Source organism: Eucalyptus grandis, chromosome 9 (genome assembly GCF_016545825.1).
Source record: "Eucalyptus grandis isolate ANBG69807.140 chromosome 9, ASM1654582v1, whole genome shotgun sequence".
Classification (NCBI taxonomy): domain Eukaryota; kingdom Viridiplantae; phylum Streptophyta; class Magnoliopsida; order Myrtales; family Myrtaceae; genus Eucalyptus; species Eucalyptus grandis.
In genome coordinates, this window is record NC_052620.1 from 33,942,083 (window position 1) to 33,959,726 (window position 17,644).

At 41.6% G+C, this 17,644-nt stretch overlaps 2 protein-coding genes and 2 non-coding genes across 4 annotated transcripts; 2 read left to right on the forward strand and 2 right to left on the reverse strand.

The window, feature by feature from the left end:
- Positions 1–295: 295 nt before the first annotated feature.
- Positions 296–3,155, forward strand: LOC104419469 (probable galacturonosyltransferase 9). Its single transcript, XM_010031142.3, has 3 exons — positions 296–714; positions 1,088–2,320; positions 2,597–3,155. The coding sequence occupies exons 1-3, from the start codon at positions 559–561 to the stop codon at positions 2,870–2,872; spliced, it is 1,665 nt and encodes a 554-aa protein (XP_010029444.1). The 5' UTR covers positions 296–558; the 3' UTR covers positions 2,873–3,155.
- A 5,334-nt stretch (positions 3,156–8,489) lies between these two features.
- Positions 8,490–11,736, forward strand: LOC104419470 (6-phosphogluconate dehydrogenase, decarboxylating 1). Its single transcript, XM_010031143.3, has 2 exons — positions 8,490–8,758; positions 9,995–11,736. Exon 2 carries the CDS (start codon positions 10,002–10,004, stop codon positions 11,463–11,465), a length of 1,464 nt encoding a protein of 487 aa, XP_010029445.2. The 5' UTR covers positions 8,490–8,758; positions 9,995–10,001; the 3' UTR covers positions 11,466–11,736.
- Positions 11,737–13,136: 1,400 nt separating this feature from the next.
- LOC120288628 lies at positions 13,137–13,229 on the reverse strand. Its single transcript, XR_005546731.1, has one exon. It is a non-coding gene; the product is annotated as a small nucleolar RNA SNORD24 (small nucleolar RNA).
- Positions 13,230–13,371: 142 nt separating this feature from the next.
- LOC120288649 lies at positions 13,372–13,456 on the reverse strand. Its single transcript, XR_005546751.1, has one exon. It is a non-coding gene; the product is annotated as a small nucleolar RNA R12 (small nucleolar RNA).
- Between the last annotated feature and the right edge of the window lie 4,188 nt (positions 13,457–17,644).

Sequence of the window (17,644 nt, forward strand, 5' to 3'; positions counted from 1 at the left end):
GACTTATTCAAGAACATGAAAAAGCACTCGGTTGTATAATTTCTACAATATGATGCCAAAAAAAAATCAACAAAAATCGAAAAATGAGCCCGAGCAAATTCGCAACCGACCATTAAGCAAAATAAAAAAACCGAATTTTCCGTTATTCTTTTGTTATTATTATTATTGTTTTCATTTTTTTTTAAATTCAGGATATCGCAGGATTGCATCGTAGCCGAAGATAACGTCACCGACGCGGTACGGTCTCTCCATACACTCTCTCAGATCCTTCCTTCTCCCTCAATCGACCCAAATCTCAGATCTCTCCCTCCCCCCCCTCTCTCTCTCTCTCTCCCCCTCACTTCACTTCTCCGCCAGTAGTTGCGATCGGAGCTCCGCCGGAAGCGGCTGAAGGCCGGCGGCCATTGTCGAGATCCGACGCGGTCGAGGGAGCCCGAATCGAACCGGAGGGAAGCTGAGACAGAGAGAGAGAGAGGGACAGGGAAGGAGTGCGTGCGGGCGCGCGGTTGTTTGTTCGTGCGGGGGAGAAAGGGAGCTAGCCGAGGGAGCTCGCGGCCCATGGCGGTCCCGGTGAGAGGAGGACGAGGGGGATCGGCGTTCGGGGGTCCCAACGGCCTCCGCAGCAGCTTCTCCTACAGGATCTTCGTCTCCGCCGTGTTCTCGCTCCTCTTCCTCGCCACCGTCTCCGTCCTCTTCTCCTCGCGTCACGATTCCGTAAGTCTCTCTGCCTCTTCTCCTCGCCTCCCAGAAGATGTCTAGGAACAAGGTTAGGATTTGGACGGATTCTGGCGTTCGTCGCCGGAAATGTGGGGGGGGTGCCGGGAGCGAGAGATTGCGTCTCGAGAATCGGGACTTAGTAGTTATCGGCAGAATCAGGATTTGGTTTGTTCATTTATGCGCCGCGTGAAGACTTGATTTCTCTATTGATTTGGCTAAATTAGTGCATTGCTCAATTTCTTGAATCCTGTAAGCGGAACGCTTGATATGAACATGCTTCGAGAGAGCGGACTTCATCAAGATCCTCTTTTTTGCCTTTATTTCTTTTTGGTTCTCTAAATTATTGCGAATCGTCCCATTTTCTCTGCAGACGCCTACCGAGAAAGGATATGTACACCACACAATTTTAGCACTGAACTCTGACCCGCTGAAGACGAGGGTAGATTTGATTTATAAGCAAGCCAACGACCACGTTACGCTCGTGAATGCTTATGCTGCGTATGCTAGAAAGCTCAAGCTCGAGATTTCTAGGCAATTGAGGATGTTTGATGATCTGGCCAAGAACTTCTCTGATCTCCCGATGAAGCCGAATTACCGGGCGTCCCTGTTTGAACCGGAAGGTGCGGTGGATGAGGATGTGTTGAGGCAGTTTGAGAAGGAGGTTAAAGATAGAGTGAAGTTCGCAAGGTTGATGATTGCAGAGGCGAAGGAGAATTACGATAATCAGATGAAGATACAGAAGTTAAAGGATACTATCTTTGCTGTTCATGACCTGCTTATCAAAGCCAAGAAGAATGGGGTTATCGCAAGTTCGATTGCAGCAAAGTCGATACCGAAGAGTTTGCACTGCTTGGCTATGAGGCTGGTGGGGGAGAGGATCGCTCATCCAGAAAAGTACAGAGATGAAGAGCCAGAATCTGAGTTTGAAGATCCAAGCTTGTATCATTATGCAATAGCTTCTGATAATGTGATTGCTGTGTCGGTGGTGGTGAATTCGGTTGTGAAGAATGCAGAGGAGCCATGGAAGCATGTTTTCCATATTGTGACAAATAGGATGCTTGTTGCGGCGATGAAGGTGTGGTTCAGGATGAGGCCTGTCCAAGGGGGTGCGCATGTCGAGGTGAAGGCAGTGGAAGATTTCTCATTCTTGAACTCGTCGTATGTACCGTTGTTGAGGCAGTTGGAGTCTGCTAAACTCCAGAAACCTGATCTTCCAAACGAGGCTGAAAATGCTAATAAGGATATCAGCAGTGTCAAGTCAAGGAACCCTGGCGAGTTGTCCATGCTGAACCATCTTCGGTTTTATTTGCCGGAGATGTACCCTAAGCTGCACAAGATTTTGTATTTGGATGATGATGTTGTGGTTCAGAAGGACTTGACCGGGCTGTGGAATATTGACATGGCGGGGAAGGTGAATGGAGCTGTCGAGACCTGCTTTGGGTCTTTTCACCGCTATTCACAGTACTTGAATTTCTCGCACCCACTCATCAAAGAAAGATTTAATCCGAAGGCCTGTGCCTGGGCTTACGGAATGAACTTATTCGATCTTGATGCCTGGAGGCGTGAGAAATGCACAGAAGAGTACCACTATTGGCAGAACTTGGTAAGTGTAAATTGAGTCAGGTTACAATGCATGTGTACTCCCAAATATTTTGGATTAATACGCACTGTCGTGACTCAAAATTGGAATGCATGTTTAACCACTGTTTGAGAGTAGATTATAATCATCTCGTGGTGCTAAGACCCATGGTCCTTTCAAAAGCTGGAACCTAATTATTTGCTCACAATCTCTCTCTCTCATTATACTTTTACTAACCAATGCTAGAAGGTGGCATCTAAAGTCATTCATTGACTGTTTTGGTATGACGTTTCTTGACAGAATGGAGATCAGACATTATGGAAATCAGGCACCCTTCCACCTGGCCTGATCACCTTCTACTCGTCAACAAAATCATTGGACAAGTCTTGGCATGTTCTTGGGCTTGGGTATAATCCAAGCATTAGCATGGATGAGATTAACCATGCGGCAGTTATACACTACAGTGGAAATATGAAACCTTGGCTAGATGTTGCTTTGAACCAATATAAAAACCTCTGGACCAAGTATGTCGACAATGACATGGAGTTCGTCCAAATGTGCAATTTTGGCCTTTGAGAAAGAACTATGCCCTATCACATGAGGTAAAATACTTGTTCATTATGATTTGCCCATTTCAAAAGTTTTGGAGCCAATAGTTGTAACCCTGTGAGCAAAGCTCAGTGATATGATCCATTCTTTAAATCATGGAGTCAAATCTTTTTTTTTAGATTTGTTTTAAATTCTTTTCCCAGGAATTCCATCAAAGTATAATCAGCTTGATTGCTCAATGTACCTGCTGAACTTGTTTATCTGATTAAGGCGTTCTTACATATTGACTCGATCTCAGTTTCTCGCTTCATCATGGACACCATTATGTTTGATTTGTCATTTTTTTTTTTTATGATGAGAAGCCTGTCATTAGGATGGTTGGATCCGTGGAAACACGAGAACTGTGCTTTGATGTACCAAGAAATGCTTTTGCATTTATAATGTCTGGTGTTACTAATTCGAAGCTTGTCAAAAGAAATTTGATAGGTAGCCCTGTCAAACATTGCGATCAGCACTAATTTTTTATAGAATGGACCTGAAAAGAGAAGGCTTATGAGCCATTTTATTCTTTGTTCGTAAGTAATTTTTTAAGGGTTTTCCATACCGTTCGACATGGATATTTAGTATTTCAGCTTGAAAATAGCCATTCCTAAAAACAGAATATCGCAAGGGAGATATATACATTTAGCTCATTTTTTCTCAAGGAAGTTCATCATTCTTTTGCGAAATTACTGCAAACATTGATTCAAATTCATGCTTTGCGAAGCTGCGAGGCATCTGGGGGAGTCGAGCGACTCTTGTGCTTGCTTTCACGGTACCCACGTACATGAAAATGTAAGAGGCCATCCGTTGGATATGGTAATAAGTGTGCCGGCAAGATTGCATTGCGGTTTTTTTGGTTTTTCGGTGGGTCCTTTTTCCTGGAATGTGAAGTTTTTGGCCGTGGAATGACTGGTGACGATGGAGGACTGATGAGTCGTGGACAGGTCTATATGTTTTCAATTATTGCTCGATCTCTTTAGCATGGGGGACCAAGATATGCGTTCGGAAATGAAACTGATTCTCTGTACTTTGCGAGTCTCGTGAACATGGTTATATCGCAATACATTCTCTTGAAGGCTAAGCTACTTAAAAGCAGAGGCCCGCAATCCAAAAGGGTCTTCCGATTTTAGGCCTTTGTCCTATCACGCAGAAAAGGACATCACGTGCTCCGGCTTTCCATACGGACACAGAAGGCATGGTTTCCGTGTGGTCCTCCAAGATACTCTTGCCGTCGAGATTCCATCGAAATCACATACACATTTTTGTGAAAACTCGTACAAAAAGTTCAAGCATGCGGAAACGTAGTAAAAATTACGGTCGACCCGGTAAGCTTTACTCGTGCTTTTCGTTCAATGGCTAGCCCCTCCAGAAACTACATGGTGCGGGATGGGAACGGAGGTGCATGGTCCCATTTAACTAAAAAATAGGTGATGAAAAGCTTGGTGTCATTGTCTTGAAATCTGAAAATAATATCACCATAAATTTCAGGTCGAGCATATTGTGATTAAGAAAAGTTTGCATATAATGATAATCTGTAGAGACATATGATCTAAATTGCACACCCGTGTTTGTGAATGAGAAAGCAAAAAAAACAACAATATGTTTAATTAATTATTATAAGTTGATGTCATCGAATTTTTCCCTTGCTAAATAATAATCGACAATTTTCCTTATTAATTGATTAGTGAAGAAATATTAAAATAAGGTAAGAATGAAAATATTTATTGGCGCAGTATAATATGAAACGTGTTTCATCATAATAATCGACAATTTGCTTTATTTGTTCTACCTGAAAGTCGGGCCGTGGGCGACTTTTAGATCTGGGCTTGAGTCAACCTTTCAGGACGACCCAGCCCACTCAGAATTCAGTAATCAAGCCTCACCAAGTTTTGTTGATGGAAAGAGAAGACAAACGTACATGGCTTCCAACACTTACTGGAACCATATTATAAGTTATCTCAGTACACAACAGGGAATTCGCGGAATCTTTACCAGTAGCAGGGTCTAGGAACTCTAAGGGCATGTATGGTAATGTTTCTATTTCTCCCAATTTCTGTTCTTTTGCTTCCCGAAAAAAAATATATATTATTTGGTAACGCCAACTTATTTTTCTATTAAGAAATAGAAAAGTGGGTATGGCAAATAGATTTGGAACAGAAATAAGAAAAAAAAAGTAACTTCTTATTCCTAGGAATAATTTATAGAAATAAGTTTTTTTTTTTTCTAATTTTCTTTTGTTCTTCTTCCTTATTGTGGTCACCGCCGATCGCCCGCCAACTATCGGCCACAACTCCTCGCCCCTCATGGCCATTGTTGGCAATCAACCGCCGACGACGGTTCCGCGCTCATAGCCCACCCGGCCAACGACTACCACCGTTTGTTAGTAGCTGTCATCGCCAACCGTTGCCTACCATCGCATGATTGCCGACCATCACCGCCAACCACCGCCGTAAGATTGCTACCCATAGCTCACCGGCCACCACCCCCTCTCGTGGCTGGTGGGTTGTGGGCGGCAATCCTGCGGCGATGGTCGGCGGGTTGATGGTTGTGTGACGGTCATGTAGCCATCATGCGGAGATCATGCGGTAGCGGGTGGCGATTAACAATTCGTGAGTAAGAAGAAAAAACAAATAAATACAAAAAAAATTAATTTTTTACCAAACACATTTCTATTCTTTTTCTATTCCAAGAATAAAAATTTTGTATAATTACCAAATACCTTATTTTACTCAGAAATTATTATTTATTTTTTTGTGACCCGGGAACGGCTCATATAAATGCTAGGTGGCGCGCGTAAACTCGGGGTGACCCAAGGAGACGCACCTCCCCCGAACCACGGATGAGTCGCACAAGCGACCACCGAGATTTGAACTCACTTCCTTTCGGTAGAGGGATTGAGCGCAAACCACGCAACCGCTAATGGGGTGGGTTTTACTCAGAAATTGTTTCCGGAGTAGAAATAAAAAAAAAATCCTGAAAAGAAATAGTTCTTCGGAATAAAAACGTTGCCATACGCATCCTAAGGAACTTAGCAAAATAGCCTCAGGGCCGGAGTGCTACGTCATTCTCTTTGTAAGCGCATCTTTCTATGGTTCCTGGTTTCGAACCTGAGCCTAATAACAAAGATAGATTCCTTTAAGAGGTGGTTGGCTTAACCGTTTGTAGGAACGACAGTCTTGAAAAGAAAAGGGACTCCTTCAATTCAGTCAAAAGCAGTTATTCAGGACAGTTTCGAGCGAGGCGATAACAAACGTCAATATGTCGATGTTGGAAGAGGTCGATCTTCTTGGAGGAAGCTGCCATAACTTATGTACGCCGCTGTAGCAGAATGAGAGCATCGCACAGTGAGCCAACGTCTAAGAGACCGTGTGTCATTTTCCTCATCAAGCTGGGAAAACCCGAGAATGAGGGTAGTTTGGTCTGTGCAGACAACTTAAAACGGTGCGTTTCATGCTATCTTCGGCGTTGATTTTAGCCCCGCTCCAAAAGCTTGTCATGTTCTCTCTCACGTAAGCATTGGCGTCACACTTACGTGGGCAAATTGCACTTTCCTTTGGCTTTTGACCTTTGGGAGGACCTACCTCCAATTAATCGGCAGGGACCCGCCCGCCTCGCAGCCCGATTTGGAAAAACATCTCCGTTCCTTTCTTTTTGAATAAATGCTATTATTTCATTGTGACAATAATACTTGAGCCACAGAAAAGTAAATAATTAATTAAAAATTATTTTGAGGTTTTTCGCGGTAATCTTATGTTAGCAAAGTCCTTCTTTTTTTTTTTTTTTTTTATAAAATAATTATTTATTTTTCTCATTTTATTTGGGTTGAGTGCCCCTATCGATACCTTTAAAAATTCTCATAAATTGGACTTTACAGTAAATGTGCAAAAGAGCTGGTCTCAACAGCATCTCATTTATAAAAATCCCATTTGACCTAAAAAAGGAGGGGAAAATTGTCACGGTGGATGCAGAAAGTCTATATTATCCGGCCAATGGGAAAGTAATGAGAAAGAAAGTCTTAAATATTTGGCCGCGCCTGCGTCTCACCTACCCTCCTTTCTCCACCATACATAGTATGGGCAGGGCAACACCTAAGAGAAAAAATAAATGTCGAGTCAAACGAATATAAATCACCAATGATATCATCATATAGTCATCCCATAATCATAATCTTAATTGACCAAAAGTAGCATCCTCATTGTATAGGTCACCTCATAACTATACCTTCTAAATTTTTCGTTATGGCTGCTGCGTTTAACAACTTGCCAAATAGTAGTTGATTTTATTCTTTAATTTCTAGGAATAGATTTGGAATAAAAATCAATTTGGTAAATTTTTTATTTCCGATGATAGATTTAGAATAGAATCAAAAATTTAAAAAAAATGCTTATTTGTTCCCGAAAAGAAAACAATTATAGAATTAAGTCAACCTAAATTTCTTTTTTCACTTTTTCTCTCTTCTTCTTCCATTGCTGAGCCTTGCCTGGGCCTCCTCCGGCCACTAGTGAGCCTTACTTGGTCGTGCGAGGCTTTGGTGACGAGGCGCAAACTTGTCGAGGGTCGGCAAGGTCGTTGGCCCTCGTCTAGCTAATCATCAATCATCCCAAGGCCACCAACTGACCAAAGCTTAAAGAAAAAGAGAGAAAAGAAAAAAGAAACGAAGAAAAAAAGTAATAAACTTATTTTAAAAATTAAAAGAAAATTGTTTGAATTATAAATTTTGAGGATGATATTAAACGTAATTTTATTTCAAAAATAGAAATTATGAATAATTACCAAATACTTTAAAATGCCTAAAAATTATTTTCGGGAATAGAATAAAAAAGATCCATATATAATCAAATTATTTTTAAAAATAGAATAGAAAACACATTTTACTTGTCTAGGCAAATTCTACTAAATTTTTAAATTGGAGTAATTCCAATTTACTCAACACTGAAATTCCATCCCATCAAAGCAATTTCTAATTTTGAAATTGCTTTAAATCTTAGGAGCGACCATCTGTTCAAAAAAAAAAAAAATATATTCTTCATGTTTTAAAATTTGAAATTCATCCTATATATCTCGAGAGCGTGAACGTTCTCACCAATTCGATTCTCAAAATTTACCTAGGAAATATGTTGACCCCTGTTAACCTTTTACACGCACGTTTCGCGGTGCATTTATTATTATTTTTACGACGGCGGGTTGGTGGTTTTTCAGCACGAGAATATCCCATCCCCAAATCCCACCACCATCTGTTAAAAAAAAAAAAAAATCCCACCACCAATCTCTCTCTCTCCTTTTTATTTATTTATTATTATTTTTTTTTGGTGACTAAGAAACCTTTGTGCTTAACGCGATGGATTGCTATCACCACAAACCCACCCCATGCATGTGAATCGCGCATTTTGCAGAAAGTAACGCGGATGCGGAGTCTCGAACCCTTTCCCTATGGATGGGGTACCAAGCCTTAGCCGTCGCGGCCACTGCAGGCGGTGGTCTCTCTTTAATTTATTTTTTATTCTATTCTATTTGCTCCTTTTTTTCTTCTGCGGAGGCGCGTACCTACCGGAAGGTGGTGACCAAATTTGACTTGCCCGCATCCGCGATCGTCTTCTTTTATGCCCCCGCCGAAAGGGTCGCCTCCGTGCTCGTACTCGCGTTCCTGTTCGTGTCCCCAGTTCGTGTCATTGCGTTGGGAGTAGTTGGGAGCTGTTGGCCGCCACCATTTCTTGCCCTCCCGAATTTCAACTCCTACCTTTCTCCCCTCCCTCCTCTTCCAAACCCAGATCTCGGACTTGCCCCTTTTCTTTCCCGCGGGTCTGCGTCCACTCGGCTCCCCCGATCCGCTCCTCGATTCCCCGAGACCAAGAACGAACCGGCATTTCTCAGGTTCGGCCCTCTCTTCCCTTCCCTTTCCTTTCGCCCCCTATAATCCGATCTTAGGGAGAGGGAGATCGGTGATCGTGGCGAGCTTGGTTCTTCGGGTTTGATGGGTTCGAAGTTTGGGTTTTGTAGCGATCCGTGTGGGTGATTGGCGTTTGTGCTGCGATTTGTTTATCTGGGTCGGTCGATTCTGGCGGTCTTGATGGTAAAATTGGGTTCTTGATAGCTGGTTTCGACGATGGCCGCTGGACCGAGGAGGTCTGTCGTGGTTTAGGATTTGTGATCTGGGTTTGGCTGTTATGGGGATTTGATCAGCTTTTAGACAGAGTTTGATGATGATCCGTCGCTTGTGATTTGAGGCGTGTGTCGATTTCCGTACCTCTGATTTCTCTCTGTTCTGCCACGAATATGGGGATTTTCTGATTCTTGTCCTGCGGAAAATTTTCATGATTTGCTATGTCGTCCTTCTCTTTCTTTGCTTCATTCCGCATATTCTTTCTTTGCTTCATTGATTTTTAGGCCTGTCTGATGAGAATGAGTGTTTTCACTTGCGATTGGTAGAGATGTCTAGTCTAGATTCTTTGTAGTCTAAATAAGACGTTGATTTTTTGAAAACCCTACTGGGACAACAGACGACATTCGTCTTTCGGCACTGGTAGGGTGGACCTCCATAAGTTCCCCCTAGTCCTTTGACATCCACACCTGCCATGAAGTAGTCGCATGTTCTAATCGGGCTAGAGCTTCTTGAAATCATCTACTCATCCAATAGATTGGGTCCACGCACACTCACATACACATACACATTCTAATTCTATTTTTTTATTTTATCATAGGACTCCTACCTTTGCTTTGCCACATGAAATGTAAAAGATGCTTCTTATTCTATTAGCATAGATTAAAATGTGATTTTCTCTTCACATTTTTTAAATTTGAACCATTTGAACAATGGTTCTAATGGAGGACTCAAGGACTTATTATTAGTAGAGGCTAGTGATCCCATTTTGTATTCACTTCCACCTGCATGACAGACCGACTGGTTACCTTGGTGATACAGGAAGCATAAAACAACCCTTGTGTGGCCATTCTCATCATGGCAACCAATGATTTCTTGCATGCACGGCCTATTATACTTTCATCCATTATAATCTGAGCAGGAAGCAGATCTGGTGAAATGAGTTATTATGTCTTAGCTTTCTCTTGAGATTAACTGTAAATTTTCTTACATTATTTTGTTTTATGCAGTAAAAAAATGGCCACCCCTTCGCAACCCACCAGAATTGGCCTCGCTGGCCTTGCTGTTATGGGCCAAAACCTAGCTCTCAATATTGCTGAGAAAGGCTTTCCCATCTCTGTCTACAATCGCACAACCTCAAAGGTTGATGAGACAGTTGAGAGAGCTAAGGTGGAAGGAAACCTCCCCGTATATGGCTTCCATGATCCCAAATCTTTTGTTAACTCAGTTCAAAAACCTCGAGTCATCATTATGCTTGTTAAGGCTGGGGCACCTGTAGATCAAACCATTAAGACACTTTCTGCACACATGGAGAAGGGTGATTGCATAATTGATGGTGGCAACGAGTGGTATGAGAATACTGAGAGGAGAGAGAAGGCTATGGCAGAGTTGGGTTTGCTCTACCTTGGGATGGGAGTTTCTGGTGGTGAAGAGGGTGCCAGAAATGGACCCTCTCTGATGCCCGGAGGATCTTTTGATGCCTACAAGTACATTGAAGATATTCTCGTCAAGGTGGCAGCTCAAGTAGACAGTGGACCATGTGTGACATATATCGGAAAAGGTGGATCTGGTAATTTCGTCAAGATGGTTCATAATGGTATCGAGTATGGTGATATGCAGCTCATCTCGGAGGCATATGATGTGCTGAGATCTGTCGGGAAGTTATCAAACGAGGAGCTGAAAGATGTCTTCTCAGAATGGAACAAGGGGGAGCTTCTGAGCTTTTTGATTGAAATCACTGCTGATATATTTGGAATTAAGGATGATAAGGGTGAGGGATATTTGGTTGATAAGGTTTTGGACAAGACTGGCATGAAGGGAACAGGTAAATGGACAGTTCAACAAGCTGCTGATTTGTCAGTCGCAGCTCCCACAATTGCGTCTTCATTAGATTCACGGTTCCTCAGTGGGTTAAAGGAGGAAAGGGTCAAAGCTGCTGAAGTATTCAAATCGGGCGGTTTTGGTGATATTCTGGCAGATCAAGAAGTTGATAAGAAGAAACTGATTGACGATGTGAGGCAGGCTCTCTATGCATCGAAGATTTGCAGTTATGCCCAGGGAATGAATTTGATACGCGCCAAGAGTGTCGAGAAGGGATGGGACCTGACTTTGGGTGAGCTGGCTAGGATTTGGAAGGGGGGATGCATTATTCGAGCCATTTTCCTGGACAGGATTAAGCAAGCCTACGACAGGAACGCAGATCTTGCAAATCTTCTTGTCGATCCAGAGTTCGCTAAGGAGATCATCGATCGGCAAGCTGCTTGGCGCAGAGTGGTCTGCCTCGCTATCAACTCAGGCATCAGCGTCCCGGGCATGTCCTCCAGTCTTGCTTACTTCGATACTTACAGGAGGTCAAGAGTGCCGGCCAATCTCGTCCAGGCTCAACGTGATTATTTCGGTGCTCACACATATGAAAGGGTCGACATGGAGGGATCTTTCCATACAGAATGGTTCAAAATTGCCAAGCAATCAAAGATATAAGCCTCCCTTTCCGTTGCGCCGTGTATGCGGGCGCTCTTGCTTTTGCCAATAACTGCTCCCGAGGATATGCTATTTTCAGGGCTCGTTTATTTTCCATCGTCTTTTCACTGTAATACTTGAATAAATTGATTGAACTTGCTTTCAACTGTCGAAATTAAGCATAGGATGTTTTGTTTATTTTTGTTTTCGGACAGTGCTGCTTCTGCGATTGAGATATTAATCAATGTTACCTATATTATTGGACTCTTTTACTGCTACTGTATCTTTTGAATAATCTTCCAATCGTGCATATCAAAGATACGGTGTTTCTTTGAAGAAATTTTATCCTTTACTTGGCAATTCCACTTCTTTTCCTTGGAATAGAGCATTGTAGAGACTGAGGTTCTTGATAAGGTGTGCAATAGAGCTGTCATTTGTGGAGGTTTTGCACCTCAGTATCCTTGGTCCAACAAGTTCGGGGAGCTAGTAATGTGTTCATCATTCTGGGATCTAGTATGGAGCTGATGATTATTTGCTTGACTGCCGAGGTCAACCCTTAAAAGTACGAGACTATGGAGTAAAGCTTATCTCGAGAGTAGAAGGAACTCGAGAACACAGTTGCCGTCCAACCCAAGCATTAAGGGTGTCCATCCTGGTCCCCAACCTGAGATTCTCAAACTGATAAATTTTGGGTGCTTCTCCAAGGAGTCAGTCCGGTTCCCAATTCTATATTAGAAATCGAACCGATCAAAATTTCTTAATTTTTTCTTTTTTTCTTCTAAAGCAAATCTTAATTAGAAAATCAATTTTTTTTTTTATTTTCATGATGAAGACTCCCATCAGTAGGGAATAGAAGGAATCCGTGACCTATCCCAGAACCGACCTAACGCACCGGTCCAATTTCAGTACTGGGCTACCCAGTTCTTAGTATCACAAAGTGGGAATCGACCTGTATGGTTAGGTTGTGAGGAATTAATCATCCCTATCATCCATGATCGAACGGGATACATTTCATTACCCATGATAGACGAAAAAAAGTGGGTTTCTAATCCAATTGGACCCCAATCGGGAATTCTCAAATTTTGGGTTAGGGGGACGCCTATCCGAATTCCGGATCTGGATCTTTCTATCGTTAACAGCTTAATAATCTTTATTCTGAATGTGGTCCATATAATGTCAGGGAACCCTAAGCTCGACTCCGAGAGAAAAAATTAACCATTCGTTCTTACCTAGTTTATGATCTTTCAATGGTGTGATTATTAGTACTTCGGGTTTATAGTGATTTTAGGTTTTCTTATACCCAAAATAAGTTGCATTTGGAAATCTATTTTTCGAACTCAAATTGGGTTTCTTTTTATTAACTTTTTTTTTCTTTTCGGTTAACCAAGAAATTCCATAACCTAATAATAATCAAAATTACAGAACCCAAAAAGGAACAAAAAATAAAAATGGGTTTCCGAACGAGCTCTGGAAGCAACAAAATCTTTTTCAGGAGTATTAACCTTTATTATATTTTTCCAAAATTTATTGCTCTAGTAATCTAACTTTTTATCAAACACAAAGATCAAAATGTATATTTCCAAAATTTATTGCTCTAGTAATCTAACTTTTTATCAAACACAAAGATCAAAATGTATAAATAAAATCAAATATAACTTCTTTTTCATTATTTATCGAAATTTCGAAAATGGAGGCCTCAGAGATCTTGGTGGATATGGAGTCATCAGACGGGTCATGAAAACCCATTCAAGAGTAGCAAATATCTTCCTTCTCACATCACCAGCCGCTCCATTTTCATCAGACCCAATTCAATCAAACGCCAAAAAAGAAAAAAAAAATTGATTTTTTTTTAAAACTGCAAATTGATCTGCAAAAACCTACGGACAAGAACAAGAACACGAAACATGGAGGAGATCGAAATCGCACGATGTGTCAGAAGTAGCTGGTTGTTTGATATCATGTTAAACAAGAAATCATTGGGAATCCGAATGATTCTTATCATCATCCATCATCGCGCAGGAAGAGACCGAACCTCCTCGTTGAAAAAAAGAAAAGAAACGTTTTTCGATGGGGAAAAAGAAACCAAAAACCCAATGCAAAAATCAATGGGAACGGAAGGGAATTTATCTGCCTTGTCACCGAAAAATCCTATCTTGACGGAAGATGATCGGAGCTAAAGGCAGACGATGCGTGTAAGGAATGTGTACACGCATCTCGTGGCGTCACTGTCGCCTAACGATAGATTCGTTGACCCACCAGTGTAACCGAGATCAAGGAATTGCAATATTAGGCTTTCCGGAGAGATGGCAATTGACAAACGAATCGGAAGAAACGAAAAGAGAAGAAAAAGAGATGATCTTTGCAAGAGAGAGAGAGAGAGAGAGACTGAAGAGAGAGAATCGAGAGCGAGCAGTGCCGATGGCGGAGGCGAAGGCGACGGAGATGGTGACTGTGATGGGAGAAAATATGTGGTGGAGGGGTTTTATAATGGAGAGGGGGGCGCACGAAGGAGGAGGTTCCGGCTAGGGTTTCGGCCGCCGGGCCGGACTGGATCCGATCAGGGCCCGATCCGGAACCTTGATGGGCCCGCGATTGTTCGGCCTTCGTCAGGTGGGCCTTCGCGTGAGCAGTTCTGGGGTTTTTTTAGCAATGACTGTTTCTAAAGATGAAAAGAAAAATTTGGGGTATGAATTTGTGTCAAATTTATGAATGCTCACTCTACGAAGAGGCTGATTTGATTGACTAGAGTTTGATTCTAGTGTGTGGAGATTCATTGTGTTCTCTCCATAAGAGCACTTTGAATTAGGCTTGTGCTTGTTGCTAGAGTAATTAGACTGGATTGGACTGAACTTTACTGGCCATTGCCTTGCGCTGTCGATTATCATGTTTTGTAGTTTTTTTTTGGCCCCAATGGAGAAGAGCATACCTTGGAATTAGACTAGGTAGGAGTGTCGATTTTGGGGCATTTTGCAATTTAACTAGTACACGCATGATCGATGGTCATGATGCCGTTGCTAGCTAGAAAGTGGCGCTGTCTTGTCAAACAAGTAGTTGGTCTTGGTTAGTGCTGTTTGAACACTAAAGCCAACTCTTGGCTAGAGTAGGATTGATTCTTCATGGTTTCTTTGATGGGCATCGCTGTACAATTGTATGCCCTAGCTACCTGTATTTAATCTTTGCTATGAGTTCCATGACAGTTTGCAAGAGTATGTTTATATGCTGGTGATGATAATGTATTGGTTGAATGTGAGTTGAGAAAAGGTACATGCATCTTGTTCTCATCAAATGAGTCCACCGGCCCATAAGTTTTGAGACTGGATGCATTCCTATTAGAATCCTAAGGCAATTGGTTATTCGACTAATAAGCACCCCAAGGAATTTTCTTCCGATCTGGGGAATCTTTCCTTCCTTGTGAATCATTAAAAATGTAAAAACTTTGTGAAGGAGCGTGCTTACCCATGATTTGAAAGAGCTCATAGAACTGGTTTCTGATCTAGCGGTGGATTGCTACTGCTTTCAGCTTCGATCATTAGTCATCTTAACCATGAGACCCGACATTCTGGAAAATCAGGATAAAACTAGGTAGACTCTGCATAGGTTTGGACATGAAGATGTACTATGAAGCAGTTCTCTACTAGTTCTAAGCATAGGCAATGAAGCTATAACGACTTTTGTCAAAATATATTGAAGGAAATCAATGAATACAGTCTCACGAACAACCAAAGAACTTACGGGATATCATCAAAAAGTCTCAGGAGAATTATCTGGCCTACTGTGGGAAGACTTTTATTTGAAGATGTATGTGAAACAGAGAGTAGCTATTTGTAAGCATAGTAATGCAGCGATGCCAATATTTTGTCAAAGTTTCTGAAAGCATCAAAATTATGTTAAGAACAACCAACAAAATCGACATCTTTAGGAGAAACTACCAGCGTAACAATTTTTCCTTTTATTGTGTGTCAAGTTTTGCTGTGCTCAGATCTTAGGCTGAGCAAATCTTATCGCTTGCATCTACATATTCTTCCATATATTTTATTCTTCTCCTGCAGAGACAGAACTTGTGAATCTTAATCACAGTTCGCTCATGGCCTCTTCTCTGATCAAGCATGGGATGGGAGCTATGGTGCAACAATTACTGAATCAACACGCACTGCTATTTTCACCTGTTGAAGGGCATGGCTGAAATAAAGAAACTAGTTCTAAGAAACTTCAAAAATTTTACACGCTCATGGATCGTTAGAGAGGGAAGCTTTTAACGTTTTTGTTTCTTTTTCCTCTTTTTGTCAGGCGAGGCAATTGAGGACTGGGATTCAAAACTTCCTAAGTCCTGGTGGCACTAATAAAGCTTCTGAAGCAGTCTCAGCCTTTCTTTGCTTGCAAATGTAATTTCTAGCTTTTCTTGTCCCTGCTATTTTACATGGACAAGAGTGCAGTGTGCTTTTTCTACAAACTTCAAGCACTCTTATATGTTTAAGGTGTGGAGACAGTTCCTAACACAGGGAGAAGGAGAGGCTTTGGATGGAGCTCGACTTATGATGTGATGCCAATTATGCGATATCGCTTTATCTGTGCTATATTCGAATCCATTTGTGGAAGCAGCTGTCCCAAGAGCATATTGAGTCAGTATTAAAGGCTGCACCCTTGAACACCAATGGTTTTTACAGAGTGACCTGAACAAAGAATTAGATGATATTGGATTCACCTTTTTAGGCTGAAGTGGTAAATGTATTAGCAGTTGGCTGATATCTTTACTTTCATGAGGCAGGATAGTGATTGCCCAGAAACAGCAGACCATCATGCTTGATAGAACAGTTGTGTGCAGAAAAACTTCGATTGGAAGTGTGTATATTAAAGTCTTATAAGTTTCTTCTTAGAGTTGTTTTTTTGGTCAGATTCTTCTTAGAGTTAAGCTCTTGGAAATGGTGGAAATGTTAATTCATAACTGTTGTGGAGATTGATGCTTTACGAACTCTTAATAATTCTGATAAGTACCTTTGTTATGTTAGAAAGCGGTATTGCGCTTCAATTTTCTTCTTTCCCTGGCAGACGTGGGCTTTGTTCAGTCTCTATCTGTACACTAATGCAGGATAAAGTGGGCCTAGTCAATCCATAATACAGTGGGAAAGCATTTTTTTTTTCATTATAGCGCAAAGATAGATGCACTGTTGCAATAAAAGCAGCAAAGCTCCATAAAGCTATAAACTGCCTATACAAGATGCAAAAGGGTCCATTGGCCCTTTGACTGGCGAGATCATTATCACTTTTATCCTACTGATTTTTAGTCTCTTCAGCTCATTTTCCACTGTTCTACTCTGTCGAAGGAGTTTACAGCACCGATGCTATCAAGAGGCACCCTGCTCCACAAGCCAGTCTGGTAGTTTGCGAATGCTATTTTCATATTATTGCATAGGACTGAAATTGTAATCAATCCATGTTTGTAGCTTCAAATACGGTGCCACCTTTTGGGAATTCGTAATGCAAAAGGCGTTTTGATTTATAGGTACCTTCCCTCTTCCATTATGACAGAGCATCTTTTGCTGATGTTTTTACGGTTATAACCCAAGATGAAGTACCTTTACAGGTGATGCTGAGTATAAAGCATCTTGTGGTCGAGGTTTTACTTCATATCTAGACAGGTGGACGATTTTGAACAGAAAGTAGGCATTTCATATGAAAAGTGCACCGAGATGAGGAATTTTGTGGACCATTTTGGCACTCTCCATTAAAGTTGTATGCGCTGTGGTCGCTGCTGAACCTGTAACTTGATATGGAACTTTATTTTCAAGATCTATTGAATGGAGAGAAATGCACCACCTGCAGCTGACAAATGGAAACGCAGATATGGATTTTCTAAGGTCTTTTGAGAACCAGATCTTCAAAGGGAAAAAGCGCAGAAATGGATGATACTCAGAGCATACAAAAGGCATCAAGTGTTACAGCCGTGAAGTAGTAGCCTCCGAAAAGTTTTGTACCATTACTTCCTTTTGAATCTGACATTATCTTTTCTTTTGTTCACAATTTTCATCGATGACGAGAAATAGTGCCACTCCTTTTTCAGCTTAAGTCCCTTCGAATCAGAATATACTGCTTTTGATAGTGCAGAAAATTCTCTTGGCACAAGTCGAAGAAAAGATTTTGCATGAGCCTCAGGTTACGTAGGTGATTTGAGCGTCCATATGATTTACCAATATCTCCAGTGC